The sequence below is a fragment of the Ricinus communis genome, chromosome 6 (genome assembly GCF_019578655.1).
Source record: "Ricinus communis isolate WT05 ecotype wild-type chromosome 6, ASM1957865v1, whole genome shotgun sequence".
Classification (NCBI taxonomy): domain Eukaryota; kingdom Viridiplantae; phylum Streptophyta; class Magnoliopsida; order Malpighiales; family Euphorbiaceae; genus Ricinus; species Ricinus communis.
This window is the reverse complement of record NC_063261.1, coordinates 19,690,518-19,710,347: the sequence shown is the minus strand read 5'-3', so window position 1 is coordinate 19,710,347 and position 19,830 is coordinate 19,690,518. Positions and strand designations below refer to the sequence as shown.

At 34.8% G+C, this 19,830-nt stretch overlaps 4 protein-coding genes across 10 annotated transcripts; all 4 read right to left on the bottom strand.

The window, feature by feature from the left end:
- Positions 1 to 93: 93 nt before the first annotated feature.
- LOC112536196 (F-box/kelch-repeat protein At3g06240) lies at positions 94 to 1,655 on the bottom strand. The gene is made up of 2 exons (XM_025158846.2): positions 1,398 to 1,655; positions 94 to 1,025 (listed from the first exon to the last, which is right to left on the bottom strand). Exons 1-2 carry the CDS (start codon positions 1,490 to 1,492, stop codon positions 353 to 355), a joined length of 768 nt encoding a protein of 255 aa, XP_025014614.1. The 5' UTR covers positions 1,493 to 1,655; the 3' UTR covers positions 94 to 352.
- Positions 1,656 to 2,311: 656 nt separating this feature from the next.
- LOC8272242 (F-box/kelch-repeat protein At3g06240) lies at positions 2,312 to 3,926 on the bottom strand. Its single transcript, XM_002527435.4, has one exon. The coding sequence runs from the start codon at positions 3,735 to 3,737 to the stop codon at positions 2,535 to 2,537; it is 1,203 nt and encodes a 400-aa protein (XP_002527481.3). The 5' UTR covers positions 3,738 to 3,926; the 3' UTR covers positions 2,312 to 2,534.
- A 509-nt stretch (positions 3,927 to 4,435) lies between these two features.
- Positions 4,436 to 12,670, bottom strand: LOC8272243 (putative disease resistance protein RGA3). 7 transcript variants are annotated; one of them, XM_048376048.1, is made up of 8 exons: positions 12,490 to 12,670; positions 6,658 to 12,152; positions 6,431 to 6,550; positions 5,829 to 6,059; positions 5,593 to 5,673; positions 5,372 to 5,469; positions 5,096 to 5,284; positions 4,436 to 4,935 (listed from the first exon to the last, which is right to left on the bottom strand). In XM_048376048.1, the coding sequence occupies exon 2, from the start codon at positions 11,905 to 11,907 to the stop codon at positions 6,667 to 6,669; it is 5,241 nt and encodes a 1,746-aa protein (XP_048232005.1). In that variant the 5' UTR covers positions 11,908 to 12,152; positions 12,490 to 12,670; the 3' UTR covers positions 4,436 to 4,935; positions 5,096 to 5,284; positions 5,372 to 5,469; positions 5,593 to 5,673; positions 5,829 to 6,059; positions 6,431 to 6,550; positions 6,658 to 6,666. The 7 variants fall into 7 exon arrangements, with proteins under 7 accessions (XP_048232005.1, XP_048232004.1, XP_048231999.1 ...); XM_048376047.1 differs by lacking the exon at positions 12,490 to 12,670 and adding an exon at positions 12,359 to 12,489; XM_048376042.1 differs by lacking the exon at positions 12,490 to 12,670 and having other exon boundaries at positions 6,658 to 12,352.
- A 3,690-nt stretch (positions 12,671 to 16,360) lies between these two features.
- On the bottom strand, positions 16,361 to 19,761 carry LOC8272244 (probable protein phosphatase 2C 63). Its single transcript, XM_002527437.4, has 4 exons — positions 19,217 to 19,761; positions 18,158 to 18,531; positions 17,260 to 17,496; positions 16,361 to 16,923 (listed from the first exon to the last, which is right to left on the bottom strand). Exons 1-4 carry the CDS (start codon positions 19,497 to 19,499, stop codon positions 16,654 to 16,656), a joined length of 1,164 nt encoding a protein of 387 aa, XP_002527483.1. The 5' UTR covers positions 19,500 to 19,761; the 3' UTR covers positions 16,361 to 16,653.
- Positions 19,762 to 19,830: the final 69 nt, after the last annotated feature.

Here is a 19,830-nt window from a genome sequence, read left to right as displayed (position 1 = left end):
ACCCAAAGAAAAAAAAAAAAAAAAACAACACCACAAAGTAGAAAAGGGTAATTCATAAGAAGCAAAAACAACATAGATAAAGCAATCACCATAAAAGAGAAAAAAAAAGAACATTTTAATGATATTGTTACCATTTACTATAAGAAAATTGACATTGATCTTCATAGCCAGACATTGAAATGAATTAAACATACATTTGGATACTGATTCAAGACAAACCATATTAAAAAAATGATGAACATTGAGCAAGAAATTTCTGTACAATTATGTATGTTAGCCTGTCTTTTCCATGTTATTTTGCACTTCTGTTATTCTCCTCAGCACCACTCTTTCTTTATTCAAAGCAGATGCACTATCCCTGAACAGTGACATACCTGGAAATTGACCCTTTTCTACCCTTCAATAGGACTAAACTCTCCATGTATATACCTGCATAGAAAGAGCAGGATTCACCAGAAATTCCTAAACTCTTACTTCTTTGATACCAAGGATCATATGAGATCAACTCTCCCTGTCCCCCTACTAACAGAACTTCAACATTGTTTCTCAGGCCTAATACTTTCCCTATACCTCCTGTGACAACAACATTGAACAGTTTAGTCCAAGAATCATGGACACCATATTCATTCATCACCCAAATACAACAGCTTTCATAACAGAGACGACTTCCCCTTTTCTTGTACTGTATGATTGAGAGCAGTTGACAGCATAACATGACCGATAAATGTTGCAGGGCTGTGCCAGATATTTCATCCGGCATTCTGAATTCCTTAAACTCCTCATCATGCACAACATAAACTGCTATTGTCAGCTCTCTTGGACTGTAATATCCCACCCAATGAATAGCTCCTTCCAGTACAATCTGCGACGAGTATTTGGAAACATCATAAGCAGGAACAGATGCAGAATTATTGATTCTCCATGTTCCTCTACTTAGCTCAAAAATCTCAACTTCTGGTGGAACCATCAAAGAATCATCATTAGTAGAATAGTACACAATTCTGATCACCTTGTAGTCATTAGTCCTGGAATCGAATCCGAACCCAAGAACAACATTAGAAACTTTATAGCTAATCCGCTGAAGAGGAAGAGTTACAGATAATCCTATTGAAGGATTCCAAAGAACTATTCTCTTCAGTATATGGGAATGATTATCAGTCAAACATATAATTCCATTACAAGAACCAACAATCTCAAAATAATCCCAACTGCTTTCTAATGGAAAATCAAGTTCTTGATACTCACTAAACATATCATCATCATCAAAATGTAGAGCGAATCTTTCTTTCTTGTTAGATCTAGAGTAATGCCTCAAGATTAGGTAATTATTGTTGTTGCTATCAATGGTGTACCTGGAATGCGTAGAAATGAAGTTATGATTGGAGATTAGAGAGTACCATGTTTTGCATATGCACCTGCATCTCAGGAGTTGTTTCACAGGCAATCTTAAGAAAATCTTTATCAAGACTTCTTTAGGTATATGATCTAACATTCTTTTGGCCCTTCCCTAAGTATCCTTGCTGAGTTTGAAGAATATGAATACTCATATGCTACCCTTTGAAGAGCATCTTTTTTAAGTATGTGAAATTCTTGATTGAGGTAGAATTTGTACCTAAGTAAGAAGAGAAGTCTTCAACCTAAATAAAGAGAAGAATCTTTGAAGCTTATTGGTGTAATAAAGAAAAGAAATGTGTTTAATCAAGTGCATTTGGTCAAATTTGGCAACTGTCTCACAATTGTATTGGAAAAGGTCAATTTTGTTTCATTTTCCTTGGCTTAATTAGTTTTCTTTTCCTCTTGAGAGAAGCTTAATTAGTATTTCAAACATGCCGTTAACTGAAAAATAATTCAGATATAATTCTGATAATTGGTGAACTTCGAAAGGAAAAACCTGAATTCAAGAGGAAAAAGAATAAAACACAGAGAGCATCTTGTAACATGTGTAACATAAAGAATTTGATGCTAAGATCAAGAACTATTCATGTACTAACTTCAAGCACACATCATACTTTATACATGATGGATGAGGGATTCTTTATTTTAATACTTTCTTTTCATGTTGGATCAATTTGTTTGAAGATAAAGAAAAGATTTATTTAGGCTATTAAAATACTACCAGAAGAGGTAAGAAAACTGTCCGAGAACAATAGGATTTTCTAGGGAATTGAAGCTGTAATGGAATGCTTGTCCTGAACGTGTATGGAGAATCCAGCAAAGAATTTATAAGTCTGCTGTATACATTCTCCCTCCTTAACTTCACCAAAATTATGAGGCAAATCAGCAAGCATCACATCCATGAGACAAGGCAACATAGAATACCAATGAGGAACCATATAAAATCTATTGCATATGGGGGCTACTTATTACATAATAATGATATATTCAATACCATTTTTAGGATATGGACACAGGGTGGAATGGTGGAGCTTTCTTGTTAGCAACATTAGATAAAGAGTTTATATTGCCAAGGTTGAAGCACACCAAAAAGAAAAACACCACACATGCTGCATTCTGAAAGGCACTTAGCTGCTGAGCTACCAACTCAGTGGCTTCTTGTCATTTTTCTGTTTGTCAAGGTTCAGCAATTCCAGAGTTTCAATGTAAGCCTCCAAATGAAAGGAGTTGGCGATGCCTTGGATCCCAAGATGACTAGTTTCCTGATTTTGGCTATCATATGATACCAATTCTCCATTGCTCGCTACAAGTAGCATTTGACCGTTATTCCCAAGGCCTAATGACTTCCGCACTCCACCTTGTAAATCAATAGTGAATTGCTTACTCCAAGATTCAACCTTACCATATTCTTTCATCACCCAAAAGGAGCAGCTCCCATATTGTATCCATTGGCTGCGCGTATGACGATTATATTGTACTAAAGAAAGCACTTTGCCAGAAGCAACAACTGACAAATCTAGCACAGACAAACCGCATACACTATCTGGCAGCTTCATTTCATCAAACACTTCTTTGTCCATGTCGAACAAAACCATGCTCAAATCGCGAAAATCACTGCCTTCATGCCTTGGATTATACCCAATCCAATGCACAGCACCATTCAGAAAAACCTGTAGTGATAGTTCAGATATCACATACTGAGGAGCAGCACTTACAATAATGCTTCTCCAAGCATTCATGCCTAGCTCATACACTTCAACCTGAGGTCTAATATCTACTTTACAGCCATTTTCTCTCATACGGTACACAACTCTGACCACTTTGTACTCACTGCTCTTTGGATCGAATCCAAACCCAAGAACAAACATATATATTTGATCAAAATTTATGCAGGGTAATGGCAGGATCACTGATTTTCTGATTGTTGGATTCCATAAAATAATGGTGTGAGAATTGACACGATAAGTATCTGAAAGACAAAGAACACCATTACAAGAACCAACAATTTCAAAGTACTGCGAGTAGCTCTTAAATGGGAAAACAAATTCTTGATAGTACTGACCAAGTGAGCTTCCATGTATTGTGTATATCTCCTTCTTGTTAATCGAAGAATAGTGCCTAAGTAGCAATTTAGTAGTGGCAGTAGTAGTAACAGTAGCAGCAGCACTAGAGTTTGTGCTGTTCTCAAGAATGTATTTAGTGTGTATGGAAATGAAAGTTGGATTGGTGATTAAAGAGTACCATGATTTGGACACACACCTGAACTGTACAAGCAATTTTGCTGGTAATCTTTTCAAAATCTCTGTCAAGATTTCTTGATCAATATGGCTTGTCATAGACATACTTGTCTTCTCTTCTCTTCTTTCTTTCTTTCTTGCTTGCTCTAATTAATATTGATGCCTGATAAGGTTAGGTAAAATTTTGACCTTATGGATGTGTTTTTAGATAATAAGCGTTAGCGTAACGCTAAAAACCTTATTAGATCGGAATAATTTAAGCTTGAATTCTACATTTAATTATATAAGTTAAGGTCATTCATCCTTAATTTTTTACAAAGCTAAGAGTCTCATACTTATAAATTATTGGATGCAGAGAGAATGTGAGCACCATTTTCCTATATATATTCTAAGCATATGCTTTGAGGATTCTATTTTCCAGCATAGTGTTCTTGTATTTATTTGTATCTTTGTTATCTTCTTCATTGACTTGATGAAAGAAGTAAAATAAGAGAGCCAGCAGACAGTATTAAAGCCATAAAGAAAAGGTGCTAGATGACCTGTTGCATCCATGAACTGGCAATTTAAATTATTTGGCATTGACTTGGTTTATATTCTGGTCCCATATAAATAGTTGCAGAATATTCCTAAGCAAGGTTCGGTATAAAAGTGAAAGGGGTTTCATTTCTTCATTTCTCTGTCAAATGTTACAGAAGATTGTTGGCCTGCATAATGCAGCAATAATACTAATATTATTTGAAATTTTTGTTGAGTTTTTTTTATTATTATTTTTGTTGGCCTACACAACAGAGATATTTGTGATATTAGACAAGGAAACAAGAGGTGGATTCTTTTATTCACTCTATGAGGAGATAAGAATACAGATTTAAGTGTTTTTCTTTTCACTTTTTGAGGGGATAAGAATACAAGAATAACTTTTAAGATTAAATACAGAATAAGTCCTTTCTTCACCCTTTACATGGTTGGAATAACTAGGACCATGAGGGAATCAGAACATAAGAATAATTTTTAAGATTAAATCCCAAGTCCCATGTACACCCTCTCGCAAATCCGGCCATTTCTCACCCTTTACATGGTTTCAGGAATCTGAAGTTAACTCTTCCACAACCGTTAAAGCATGTGCATTTTTCTCACAAATTCAAAATTCAGCTTCACCCTTAAAGATTCTTTTCTCAGGAATCCAGCTAACTCTACTCTGTGGAGGCATTATGGATTGCTAGGAGGTAGATTCTGATGCCCGATTAAAATTCTCTTTCTTGCAGAAAACCATCTTCCAACTTGGCCCTTTTCTTGGAACTATAAACTGCAGCCAATCATCCAGACTGTTTAACTTCAGGAAAAGAACTTAAAGAGAGGCAAGCAAGCACAAAAGAGACTTTGCTCGGTTTTTATAACTTAATTTCATATGCCTTATGCAGCGTACTCAAGAAATTTATCTTTTCCTGCATAAATTTATAGTTTACCTTGTCAAAAGAATCCATCGAGTGTAATCTATGCAAAGATTAGGAAGATGTGCACTTGTTTGAGATGTGAGAAATCTCAAACCCATGGCCACCCATTCCTGAGGGGCTGTTTTTCAGCAAGGAGGGACTTCACTTTAATTATCAACTTCAAGGTGAGAAAATCCGTTTCTTTCGAGCAATTAGGTATAGCTTCATTTTATTAATGAATACGAAATAAGTTGGATTACAAATAAAAGATGACTCGCTAGAAAAGTAATAGCATAGAGATTCTTTTACCTCTATATTGCTCTGAAATGAGCAAGGCAAATTATTTAACCACCCAGTCTGACAGTAAATAGCAGTATGAATAAAAAGCCAATCAGAAGACTTATTTTCTGGAATTAGAGAAAAGAAACATAAGACACTTCATATAAATGGACTAAAACATGAATACAGCACATGTCAATATGGAATGCTGAAACCAATTGAATCAGAAGTTTAAGCGAGAAAATACTTACAGAAAGCTAACACCAGAGGAATTGTTGTCAGCATTCATTCTCTACCATATCACTTTCCAAAGCCAACAGCTGTTAGAGCATCTGCACAGTAGTGGTAGTAAAAAAGTCAAATAAATGGATTACTACTATTATTAGATCAGTCTAAAATGTAATGGCTGATTTCTGTTAAAAAATGAACTTCCAAAATTAAAAAATGGAAGTAAATAACATGGTATGTAGTATGCATTAGAATTCACCTTGTAAAACTCCAGGAATCTGAAGGAAGATTTAAAGATACTCCAGGTGTAAGCAATCTTTGGCCAATTGTCACTTGATCAGATGATCAGACCCCAATCAGTTTTCCAAGCTTATTTGCAATAACTAATAAGCATCATTCTAACATTCTAAGTCACAGACTTTCCTCCACCAGACAATCAATAGCTTCTCAGGGGAAGTGATATGTTGCATTCCTCATTCTAAGGCCTACCCTGTAATATACTTTTAGTCAGTTTGTACTGCATGAGAGATTCTAGACTTTCAAATATCATATTAATCATAGCCACACAATGATTTACTAATTTTTTTGACTTAGAAGGAAATAAAAATTAAAAGAAGGTGAAATAATTTTTTTTTTTTAAAAAAGGACTAAAGAACAAATCTACCACTGAACTTGTTGCCATTTCAAGCCTATCTTCAGAAGTAAATAATTAACGCTCTTGATATCCTAATTTCTTCTTGTAACTAGTCCTCTTATCATGTTTGCAAACAAAATGAAGCCAAAACTTCTAAAGCCTTGAAAGAGACATATAAGAGAAGATAAATACAAAAGGTAATTAGATGGTTAGAAGTACAAACTCACCAAATCCCTTGAGCATGTCTTTTGCATCATTGCTATGTCCAAATCTTCATGGTTGCACGAACTGTAATTCCATTTGAAACATCTTTTCTTGTCTTCATACTATTTCACTAGTTGGCCTCTCTGGACAATTATAACAATAACACTTTTCATCAGACTATAAACATAAGAAATGAAGAAGAATAATGACAGAAGGAACACCTAAGAGGTTGAAGAGAAAAAGCACCAACCTGCACTATTTACCAATCCGTTTCGATATTTGGGATGTGTGCAATGTTAGGCCAATCCACTCCATTATTTCTACATCTTTCACTTAATAGTGGGCAGCCACTAATACTTAACTTCTGTAAAGAGGTAAGATGGAGCATCTCTTGAGGAAGAGAAGTTAATCTTGAGCATCCCTTAATATATAGTTCTTGAAGAGAAGTGAGATTTTGCAACCACTGCTTAGGTAGAGATTCAAGATCTTCAATTGCCCCAATTTGCAATATCTTCAATTTGGAAAGAGGCTGAACAAGTGAAGAAGAAGATCTCCAAGCTGTCATCTCCATTGTCTGTTGTAATGGCTCTGTATTGGCATCCTCCAATAGTAGCTTATCATCAAGATATGGAAACAATGGCATCCAAGCTAATGTAGGACAATGCTTTATTTCCAATAGAGAAAGAGAAGGGAAGTGAGGCAGCTCTGTTGCTGTTGAGGTTGTTCCGCCATTATCCCTCATCTTCCACCATCCCTTCAAGTTAGGACAATAATCGATCCAAAGTTTCTTCAAGGATGGACAAACTGTAAATCCTCTTTGCCCTCCACTCGCGCTACCGTAACCCTCACTATCAATGTACTCCAGATCTTCTAATTCAGAAAGCCACATTTCTTCAAGGTTTGTGAATGCTTGTGCTCCTTCGAGCTGAATCGATATTGTCTTGCTCTTCATTGTTTGTAGTAGTGGTTCTATTCCAGATTTCACATAATACAACCTCCCATCAAGAGATGGAAACAATGGCATGCAAGAGAGCTTAGGACAATGCTTAATTTCCAACAGGGAAAGACAAGGGAACTGAGGCAGCTTTGTTGTTGTTGTGGTTGTAGTATCAGCATCCACGTTCCACCATCCCTTCAAGTTAGGACAATAATTGATCCAAAGTTTCTTCAAAGACGGGCAAACTGTTGATCCTCTTTGCCCTCCACTTAAGCAATTATTCCCATCACTATCTATATACTCCAGATCTTCTAATTCAGAAAGCCACAGTTCTTTAAGTTTTGTGAATAACTGCACTCCTTCAAGCTGATTCGACGACGTCTTAATCTTTAGCGTCTGCACTAGTGGTTCTACCCCAGATTTCACATAATACAACCTTTCATCAAGACATGGAAACAATGGCATGCAAGAGAAAATAGGGCAGTGCTTAATTTCCAACACAGAAAGACAAGGAAATTGCGGCAGCTCTGCTAAGGTTGTAGTATCACCGTCCCTCTTCCTCCACCATCCCTTCAAGTTAGGACAATAACCAATCCAAAGTTTCTTCAAGAATGGGCAGACTCTTGATCCTCTTTGCCCTTTATTAAGATAACCATCCACCTCATAATCTATGTACTCCAAATCTTGTAATTCAGAAAGCCACAGTTCTTTAAGGTTTGTGAATAGCTGCGGCTGTGGCCCTTCATGCTGAAACACTGTCTTGATCTTTATTGTTTGAAGTAGTGGTTCTATGCCAGATTTTACATAATACAACCTTTCATCAACAGATGGAAACAAGGGCATCCAAGAAAGGTGAGGACAATGCTTTATCTCCAACAGAGAAAGACAAGCAAATTGGGGCAGCTCTGCGATAAAGGCTGTTGTATCACCATCTCTCGTCTTCCACCATCCCTTCAGGTTAGGACAGTTGTCGATCCAAAGTTTCTTTAGGAACGGGAAGACAGTTGATCCACCTTTGCTCAAGAAATTATCCTTGCCATTGTCTATATACTGTAAATCAGCTACATTAGAAATCCATAATTCCTTAAGCTTGCTGAGTGCATAACCTGTACTTGCGAATCTCATATCTCCATACTGATCTAACTTCATCTTCATCTCCGTTGTCTGCTTTAGTGGCTCTTTTCCAACATTCACATAGTATAGCCTTTGATCAAGAAATGGAAACAGTGGCATGCAATTTAAGTGAGGGCACTCCTTTATTTCCAATATAGAAAGACAAGGAAAATGGGGCAGCTCCAATGTTTGCACAGCTCTCTTATAATCATTCTCATCTCTTTTCTTCCACCAGCCTTTGAGAATAGGGCAATTATGAATCCAGAGTTTCTTTAAGGATGGGAAAATTGTCGACCCTCCTCCTTGTCTATTGATGCAACTTTCCACATCATTATCTATGTACTCCAAATCACTTATTTCAGAAATCCATATTTCTTGAATATTTTCAAGGGGATAAGTGTTTTTTAAAAAGTTCAAATCTTCACGTTGAGTTGACATCACCTTCATCTTCATAGTTTGCTGCAATGGTTGACTACCAGCGTTGACGTAGTACAACCTTTCATCAAGAGTTGGAAACAATGGCATCCAAGTCAGGTTTGGGCATTCTTTTATTTCCAAAAGAGATAGACAAGGAAACCAAGGCAGCTGCTCCACTGTTGTGGTTGTTGCATCATCATCCACCTTCCTTCGCCATCCCTTCAGCTTATTACAATTCCAAAACCAGAGTTTCTTCAGGGATTGAAAGAATGGACCCCCTCCAGTGAGACCATTATTCCCCACCATGTCTATGTACTCTAAATCAGTTAAATTATCAAAATACAATTCTCTAAGAGAATGGATTTGATCTAGTGGTGGAAGATGCTGGCACCCTTTGCAATCTTTTAACCAGATAGTCACCAATTTCGTGGTAGATGAAAGCTGACTTGTAAACCTCTCCCCTCCAAGTTGAGTTGGCCTCACCTTCATCTTCATTGTCTGCTGCAATGAGTCTAAGTTGGCATTTTCGAAATTCAACTTCCCGCTGACAGATGAAATAAGTGGCATCCAAGTCAAACTGGCGCAATTACGGATTTCCAACAAAGAAAGACCAGACTCTATTGTTGTGCTAGTTGCTGCACCATCACTATCGCTCCTTCTCTTCCTGAACCCTTTCAAGTTTGGACATTTCCAAATCCACAGTTTCTTTAAGGACGAAAAGTACATGGATTCTCCTCCTTCACTGAGGTCATTATTCTCTTCACTATCTATGTATTCTAGATCATACAATTCACTAATCCATAATTCCCTAAGAGAAGGGATTTGATCTAGAGATGGAAGAGACTGACACTTCTTACAATTAACTATCCATAGCTGGACAAGATTTTTGAGGGAAGAAAGCCAACCAGAAAACCTCACACCTCCATACTCATACACCTTTAATTCCTGAAGATTTGAGTGTGGCTGGAGGCTTTGCAATAACCTTTCATCAGAACCAGCATCTCTATTGTTGTCATAGAGACTTTGTGATGACCTCTCAATGTTCTCCTCATAACTAGAATAAACAGTATTGTCATTAACATCTTCATTCCAACTCAAAATCAATGATTGAAGATGTTGTTTTTCTTTCAAAATCTCAGCTTCGACTTCTGGTGGAACAGTTTTCATATATCCCAAGTTTCTAATTTCAATTCCCCCCCTTAAGCTGTTTAGCCTACTCAGTTCTTTCAAACTGCCAATATGCTTAGACGCAGAACAATCTTTGGCCACTACAAACCAGGTTAATGTTTGAAGGGAAGTTAATTTTCCTATCCCACTTGGCATATGGTTTAAACTCCAACATCCCTCAATATCAAGATGCCTAAGATTAATCAGCTTTCTAATTTCTTTTGGCAGTTCCTTAAGCTCTTTGCAACCAGAGAGCTTGAGCACTTGCAAATTTGGAAGCCTGGTGATTGAATTTGGGAGTGTCTTGATTCCACTATTTTTTGAAACATCAAGATACCTCAAGTGTTTTGACTTTTTAATGGAAGGAGATAAGTTCTCAATCCCCAAATTATGTAGCTCAAACACACGCAGACGCCTAAAGTTTGAAAAAATAGCCTTATTAATTGACTTTTCCCATCTTCCACTATCATTTGAACTTGATACTTGACTTGGCAAAAGAAATGTCCGCAACCCTTTTGCATTAAGCAAGTAGGTTGGAACTTGCCATGATGAATCTAAATCAAACTCATATGATACATATCGAGTTTTTTCGTCAATGTTGTTTACTTTTGAACTTATTATGTTGCTCTCTGTCCCAGCCACTAAATTTGCAAGGTCATTCATCAAATCATGCATTTTGCAGCTCTTCACATTGCCTAATGCATCTCCTCTCAATTCTTGAAAAAAGGACCTCCATGCTAATTCCATAAAATACTCCAATGCTATTTCTTCAGGACACTGACTAGAATTTGATGACTTAACAAACCCTTGCCCAATCCACAAATGGATTAATGTTTTTACATCAATCTCATAATCTTTTGGAAATAGTCTACAATAAGCAAAACAATGCTTCAAATGAGATGGAAGATAATCATAACTCAACCTAAGTGTTGGTAAAATATCGTTCTGAGTTTGAGTCACTTTTGAAAGTTCATTTTCCATAAATGGCAACCACTCAGTTTCTGGGTTTTTAAAGGACAAAAGGCTTCCTATAGTTCTTATTGCAAGAGGCACTCCAACACACTTCTTCACAATCTCATTTCCAATTTCTATCACACGTTTGTTTTTCGGTTCTTTTTCCCTAAACACTATTTGCACCAACAAAGACCAAGACTCAGAGTGAGACAGACCTTCTAAAACATGTGTTGACAAGGTGCTAGCTATTGCTGCAACTTTTTGAGAACGTGTGGTTACTATAATCTTACTTCCACTTGCGCCACTCACTAATAATCTCTTAAGACTATCCCAATTTTCCCTATCCTCATTCCAAACATCATCTAACACAAGTAGGAACCTTTTCATCCTTAAACATTTATCAAGGCGATTTTTCAATGTATTTAACTCAAGATCTTCTATCTTTGAGTCAGTTGCAGACTCTAAAATTTTTTTAACAATCACCTTAACATCAAAAGGGTCTGACACACATACCCACAATTTTAACTCAAAATGACCCCTAACTCTCTCATCATTGAAAATGACTTGAGCTAGTGTTGTCTTCCCTAATCCCCCAATCCCAACTATTGATATAACAGAGACATTATCATCATAGCTAGAACCCAAAATGAGGGGTATAATAGCCTCTCTATCCCCATCTCTCCCAACAACAACTTCAGGTATAGAGGAATTAGTTTGATCCCTCAACCTAGTGCTCATAGCATCTTTCTCCACAAGACCTTCCTCTAAACTAAGATTATCCTTATCAGCATAAATACCATCTAATCTCTCTCTCAAATCTTTAATCTTATGAGCCATTTTAAGACCATAAGCAAACTGATTTGATCTTGAAAAGAAAACACGTACCTCCTTTGTCATTCTGTTCCCATCCATCACTTGTCTACGTAAAGCCTCAGTAGAAAAATCATCAAGCAAGTCATCTGCTTCAAAGACCACTTCTTTTAGCTTCCCAAGCCAATCTTTAACCTGATTGTTCCATGCTTGCTTCTCCTCAGCATCAAGAAGCACAGCTTGGATTCTTGAAACAGTGCCTTTAAGTTTCTCAATCTCATCATTAACTCCCCACCAGAGTCCTATCTCTTGAATTGCCCGAGAACCCAGTTGCAAAATGATTTCACCTGCAATATCAAAGAGAATTGATTCTGCCATTTCTTGATGATGGATGCAAGAAACAAAAAAAGAAAAGGAAAGTCAAGTGTTTGAAGTGTTCGTGTGAAGAAGATGGAGGAACCCATGACTTATTTATAAAATTAGGAAGCTTGCTGCTATAGTAGTTCAGGTTGGAGATTAAACAATTCTTTTTTTCTGCATCTTATCTTCTTACCTAACCAGACTCTACATGTTAAGATGGTTTCCCGGGCATTGACCTTAATCAGGTAGAGACTGAAAAACACTAGAGAATTATGTTTAGTCAATCAGCTACTGACAAATATGCAAATAATTTTTTAATCTTACTGGGCAACTTTGCTCCTTTAATGGCGTTTGGTTTGCAACAAAAAGAAAATCGGGTGAAACTTATAATTTGAATTGGTAATTCTGATGGTTGATATTTCGGTTACAAAAAAGCAAAAAAAGAAAAAATTGGAATCGAAATGCATCATGGAAATCATCCAATTCCTCCTTTCTCCTTAGCAGATGAACTTCTTATTTTTGTGAAGTTCAATTCAAATTAATAATAAATCGAAACGAACTAATTTTCATCATTTAAAAAAAAATTAAATAAATAATAATAATTATTAATTTCTTAATATTAAATAAAATAAATATATAATTTATTGTGGATACCAATTTTCTTTAGTATTAATTTTAATTTTGAAATAAAATATAATAATATTGACTCAATTTCATTGTGTAAATTATGCGTGAAAATGTTTTTATTTAATTTGAAAAGTAAGTAAATATATGAAGTAACATAAAAGGAAATAATAATAATAAAAAATAATAATAATAATATATAGAAAATTTAAAACTATTTACATAGATACAATTTGAATATTTAAAACAATAATTATAGAAAGATTGATATATTATGATAACATAATATACTTATGTAACAAAATTAAAAATATTATATTTTTTTATTTTCTTAATTTTTTTTTTATACAAAGTATTATAGACCGTTTAGACTCCTCTATAATATTACTGATGAGTTATTTAGAAAAGTATATTAATTGGGGCTTTAAGTTGGTAGAAATGATCAGGCAGTACTCCCCATGATTCCGATTCAGAGTATGCTCATGTCCACCGATTAAAGAAATGACTATCAGGAACGAAATAATCCTTTCCCTTTTTGAATCCCTTTTTTTTTATTATTATAAAACTAAAAATATAAATTTAAAATTAAGGATGCATCATATTAAATAAAATGTTTATAAAATCAGAATTAGAATTTATTGTTAAATCTTTCTTGTACTTAATTATTATTATGAATAGTATTTCAGTAAGTTCATGCTTATATATATATATTCAATTGGCAAAAAAAAAAAAAGGGTGTATAAACAGAACTTCTGCTTGTATAGAAGTTCTGCTTATTATTCGGACGCACCTACTCTACTAATTATTTATAGTTACGAAATCACATTGATAGCCTCTACGCATGCCCTAGCTCGTCTGAGAGCTAGATTTGCCTCAATTATTTATCTCCTGCCCTCCACCTTTCTCAAGTTAGCTTCTGCTATTTTAAAATTTTTTTGAGCTTCTTGTGGATCATTGTTACTACCTTTCTCTGCTTCGTTTACTAAAATAGTAATCTCATTATTGCCTATTCTAGCAAAACCGCCTATGGGAGCCATCATTAACCATTGGCCATGAAATATGGATTAAGTGGAACAGAATTAACTTGGTGATAGATTCGTGAAAACACCTGTTTCTTCCATATTTTGGACATGGAATAATATGTTACTGGTGAAACATGGAAGAATTGAAATCTTAAATTAAGACACTATGTATGGATGGTATGAACTGTCTAAACAAGAATTCTTAAACAGCAAGCAATCAGAACTATTACTCACTGCATCAAAAATTTCCATTAATGAAAGATTTAAATCCATTGAAAAATAAAAAATACGTATGTATGTCAAATGAAATAGTGGTTGTTACTATCTGCTCCAATAACGAATCATTGGTTTAACTGAATAACTAAATAAAATAGATAGACCCCTCTCTTCGTCTCAGGTCGATAGATCTTCTCAAAAATGCAAAAAAAAAAAAATGATAAATTTATAATCAATCTTATTAAATTATATTAATAATAACAAGTTAAAAGATAAATAATTAAGGATACAACGAATTGGTATATATAATAGACAATTACAACGTTGAAGATTAAAAATTTGTATATAAACACCAAAATTTAATTTAATAATCTGTTTATATTTTTACCGGAACGAATTTGATGTCTTTAACTCAATAATAATTTTAAAATTTAATGTCAATAATAAAAATAAGACATTGTAACATAAATTTTTAATGTCAATAATAGAATTTCCCCATTGCTTTCATGGTCCATTAAATCCTCTAGATTGGATACAATTTTATAGTTTATACAACCAGAAAGAAAGGAATTTAAGTTAATTTCTTTTTTCCCCTGAACTGCTAATGACTATATTCACTTTTTAATTGAGTCAGGACCCACTAAAATGCATCATCATGGCCAAGTTGTCCCTAAATATATAAGCATGGACACTCAGAAGGGGTAATAATTTATGGATTCCATCAATGTTTTTTTTTTAATTAATATTAATATTTATTGCAATTAATGCTTAACTAATCATTGGTATGTAATCCATTTATATTTTTTCTTTATCTTCAGAATTTTAAGAGATAATTTATTTTATATCTAATCCATATAAGCTAGAATAAATATTAGTGTATGTGTATCATTATTTTAATTTAAATAAATAAAACCTTTTTGAAAGAATCTTAACCATCAATGTGTATATAAATAAATCTTAAATTATTATAAAAATACAACGATTTTTGTTTCTGACTCAAGCAAAGGATAAATATAATTTATTATTTTATATTTTAATTAAGCTAATAGATTTTGATAGAAAATTGTCAATACATTTTTTACATGTATCAAATTTTTTATTTTAAAAAGTTATATAATAAATTAATATTTTAATATATTTTTTATTTTTAAATATAAATTAGAGAGTTGATTTAGCTCTCTCATTCTTTATTTTATATTTAGTAAAAATATATTTTAAATTTTTATGCACTTAATTAATTAAAATTAATATTTTTTATGTTTTATTATTTTTAATGCTGTAGCAACACTCTCCATTATCATTTGTGGTCGGATTTTAAGCTTGTTATAAAAAAAAGCTCAATGATGATACCTTAGATCTGGAAGCCGTCCCATAATAATTCACAATGCATTTTAAACCCAAATTTGACTCCCGAGTATCAAATCCAATCTAAGATAAACACAATACAGGGAAAAGACTAGAAATGAACCTGAAAGAAAGAACGACCATCGGTTTCACCAGAGAACCTCTCAACACGTCTTTGCTCCCACTATTCTAGTAGCTCTCTTAAACTTTTTACCAAACAACCAATGCAGCTGACAATTAATGGCAACAGATTAGAAAACAATAATATCAAAGTACACAACAGATTGAAGATTCATGATTTGGGCCATTTCTCGATTTCGTCTTGTCATCCTTGCGCAGGGGCCGTGCTGTCGCCTAGATTATATAGACTCTCAATGTTTTGTTATTAAGCGATGTGGATTCGTTCGATGTGTTTGTTCGAGCTAAACGTCAGGTCGTCTTGCGTACTCTTTCATTCGGAATTCTCCAATTGGGCTTTTTGCTTTACCTGAAACCAATGGTTATTATCATTAGTAAGTAAGTAATCATGCATCTTACTAGACCAAGGCCAACCTCTTTCAACGTTATTAAAGGTTTATAACCGGAACCTTTCCAGGGTTTTGTTTTGTTATTCGTGAATCTTATTATAATCATATTCAAGTAGCTTTAATTGGTATTCTTAAATTGAGATATTATACAAATTTTTCTTGGTCCAATTAATAATTCAATCAGCTATTTGCAATTTCCTTTTCTTTCTCTAGTAGCTCTCTACTGAAAAACAATCTTTTGTTGGCTGTCTTTTGGCTCCAATTATGTGCATGTGTGGTTTGTGGACGTTCCTATAGCTATCCCTGTTTGGGCAGACATATTATAGAAATAGAATAGAAATCTGATGGATAAAAATGCAAGTAACTGCGAGCTCTTTCGATTTATGTTCTTCCATTTTCTTCTGAACATAAAATACTCAGTGCCACAATGCAGACCACTTGAAGAAGCCAACAATGGTGAACTTATGAAAGAAGAATCGAATCTTTAGTTTCTTAAATTTAAATACCAAGTGCAAAATTGGTGCTCACATCTCATGAATCAATAAATCAACAGCATAATGAACAAAACTATGGTTAGATCTTCACATGGAAAGAGTCCATGGCACTGTCTATTGACAGGTCTTTTACTTTCCTGATTTCCATCCGCATCCCCCTATCATCAACTTATCTACATAACTCTGAATCCTTCTTCTGTCTTCAATCCCTTGTATAAATTCAAGAAGTCAGTATTGCCTTTCCTAGGATTTTTTAAACGTTCAAGTAATTGTGCGAAGTAGATCCTGCTCTACTTGGTCTGCATTTAGGGAGAAAATGTCAACAGGCGCAATTGTGCAGCCAACGGCATTGTGCTTCGATCTACCATTTGAAGTGCCTTTCTGGTGATCAAGATAGATCACAATCACAGTGATATCGTCATGGAAATGACGCCTTATTCCCCTGTCAATTTTCTTTATATCATCATATCTCATCTCTCTTTTCTTTGCAGCCTCCTGAAGAGCAGCTCTCACCAATCTCTTTGCAATCCCCTGCAGGTGCAAATTGCGGATTAGCAACTATCTAAAAACCTGCACAAGTATTTTGATAGTATGCAATTTAACAATTGAATCAAATATCCGGTTCCTTTTCCAGTGGAAATAGTGCATATTGTTTTGTTCAAAACTCAGATAAGAACGGAAATAGACTAATTCTAAAGGAATGACAAAGAAATAAACTGTTTTATCGCACGGATTCAGTCAAGCTTAAGTCTAAAAATGAAATGAAAGGAAAATAATTCTATTCTTCCAAGGCACAATCTAAAGTTCAATTGCCTAAGTTGAAACTGGAACGAAATTAAATGAGATGAAAGTCAACGAGGCACTCACAGCTCTGGGGTTTTTGAAAACAATCTCTACTGCTGCCTCATCACTCAACTGTTCCCACAGACCATCTGAAGCAAAGATGAGGAACAAGTCTTGTGGTCTGAGCTCTCTAATGAGTATTGAAGGTTCTGCTGTCATTACAGGCCGTTTCAAGGGAACAGGGTTTCCAAATTGCTGAAACAGTGGGTCTCTGTTAAATTCAGGTTTCTTCAGATAAACATCGCCAATAGATCTTGATACCTGAGCAGAAAATAAAAATTGTTTAGACTGATGTTTCTGTTATGTTACCTAGCATCTTTGGCCAATCAGAAAGTAAAGTAATGGCCTGTGACCTGCGAAAGGAACACATGTATTGTCACTCAAATCAAGATCAAGGCATACAGTTCCATGTGTACAACTAAGTTAAGTGATAGAAAATAGCTATCTTTACGCTTCAGTAAGGTACTCATCTCAATCATGGAAGATTTACTGCTTTACTTAACTTAATGAGATTATAAACTAGGAGGCAGAGCATTGGATTCCAGGAAGAGTAAGGAGAACAGCCCTAACAACAATTTTAATTTTAGCGTTATCCACCATATACAAATGTCTTTCCACAAAGCCAAAGGATATATATAAAAGGATGGATAAGGAGCAATTGAACTATTTTATGAATAATTCATCCTCAAATTATAGTTACTATAATCCAGAATCACCGTCTCAGCATTTCCAGACACATATATGTTATACATATATCTCAAAACAAATCTTTAGTGGCACGTAAATTAGAAAGAGACAAAACCACATTGTCACCTTTACCACTTAGAACCATACGTCATTACCCCTATACTTGACAACTTTCAATCCATAATTTGATAACCAAAAGCAGAAAGCAGAAGAAAAAGTTCAATTCTAAAGTTACCTGAATTATGCCCTTAATTCTCCACACTCCACGAGTATACACTACAACATGTGAGTCATCAGGATGAAGCGCTTCAACTTCCTTCCTAACCTCCTCAACAGAAACATTATGATCTGTTGATAACCGCTCTGCCACTACCGGTTTTTTTTTATCCTCAAAAGCTTTTCGGCCAAGAACTGCTCGTGAGTCTCCTAAGTTTGCAACATATAATACATCATCTGTGATTGCACCAACTAAACAACATGATCCAACAGAAGCAATTTGTGGCTTCATTGGCAACGACCGTTTCACTAAATGGCAAAATTCTTCCTCAGTTGCATTAAATGCCTTCTTTATCACATCCGCGGATAACCCACCTTGTTCTGTAGCAAATTCTGTCATTGAAAACCAAAAAAATAAAAAATAAAAAAAAAAGTGTGAGAAAGATAAACAAACAAACACAGAAAGTAAGATCTCTCATGCTATGAGGAGCTCTCTAGTCCAAATACCTAGAAGCCAGAATATTTAATCTTTCTAGATGGCAAAAATAAGAAAAATTGAACCTTTTAAGAGGGTTCATTCACAAAAAATAAAAAAATCGAATTTTTCCACTAAGCAGATATATCAGAAGATTAATTTGACAGAGAAAAAGTTTCAATTTTCTTTCTAAAGAAACAAATTAAAGGTATATACTAACAAGAACAAAACAGATAGATTGGTTAACAGAAAAAGACAACAGATGCATGTTTTCGAAAATTACTGAACCATAGCATAGAATGATCAAAATCGAAATGATAATAAGAGGTCATGCAAATTACTTCACTTTAACAGGTTTAGAGAAAAAGTTCTAATTTTCCATTTTTACTTTTACCAAAAAAAGAAACCGCCAGACACCAGTAATAACAGAAAAAGACAATAGATACATCTGTTCAACAATTACTTATAACAAAAAATGATCACACTCACACACAAAACGACAACGAGAATAACATTCAGGGGAAAACCATAAAAGATTCAAGATCGTCCAACCACATTTCGGAAAGAAAGAAAAAGATAAATAAGATTAAGGAGAGTGATTACTGTGCATAAAAGGGAACAAATGTTTATTAACAAATCTAGAAGCTTCAGGACCACCATGACCATCATAAACCCCAATATAAGTAGCTGACGGTGACGTGAACACTTGGCTTTGATCTTCTAAATTCGAATTCGCTTGTACTACTGCTATCGAGTAATCCCCCGAAGCATGCGGTTTCAATTCCGTATGCCACAGCAATCCATCCCCACCACCACCGGCAGTTCCACCACCGGCTATCCTCCCAAAACAACGTTCCAACGGCCTGTAAAACGTGCGTAGCATCATCGCCTTCTCCTTATTATGCTTTGACGTCGTTCTTTCAGAATTGAAGTTTATGTGTGTGATAAAATGCTTGAAAGGATGGTTTTGTATTTTTCTAAGGTTCTTATCGTAATGAGTAATGGGTAGAGAGAGAGAGAGAGAGAGAGAGAGAGAGAAAAGGGAAATTATAGAGAGAAAGAAAGGGAAAGTGCGTGGTAAAGAAGGAGATGCCGCGTGATGAAGAAGACGACGATGACGGCTCTCTTTTTCTTCTATTTGTCACTTTTCTTTTCCTTTTACTGTGTACTCAACGCGTTTTTCATATATGAAAATTCTGTTTCTTTTGCTTTCTTTA

What these genes read in the sequence shown, in the direction of transcription:
- LOC8272243 (XM_048376042.1), bottom strand. Translation starts at nt 12,183, where the DNA reads ATGGCAGAATCAATTCTCTTTGATATTGCAGGTGAAATCATTTTGCAA.
- LOC8272244 (XM_002527437.4), bottom strand. Translation starts at nt 19,499, where the DNA reads ATGATGCTACGCACGTTTTACAGGCCGTTGGAACGTTGTTTTGGGAGG. An exon ending in TTTGTTCCCTTTTATGCACA is followed by an intron (nt 18,532 to 19,216) that starts GTAATCACTCTC and finishes TTTCAATGACAG; the next exon opens with AATTTGCTACAGAACAAGGT. An exon ending in TTTTCAAAAACCCCAGAGCT is followed by an intron (nt 16,924 to 17,259) that starts GTGAGTGCCTCG and finishes TTGCACCTGCAG; the next exon opens with GGGATTGCAAAGAGATTGGT.
- LOC8272242 (XM_002527435.4), bottom strand. Translation starts at nt 3,737, where the DNA reads ATGTCTATGACAAGCCATATTGATCAAGAAATCTTGACAGAGATTTTG.
- LOC112536196 (XM_025158846.2), bottom strand. Translation starts at nt 1,492, where the DNA reads ATGTTAGATCATATACCTAAAGAAGTCTTGATAAAGATTTTCTTAAGA. An exon ending in AGGTGCATATGCAAAACATG is followed by an intron (nt 1,026 to 1,397) that starts GTACTCTCTAAT and finishes ATTCGATTCCAG; the next exon opens with GACTAATGACTACAAGGTGA.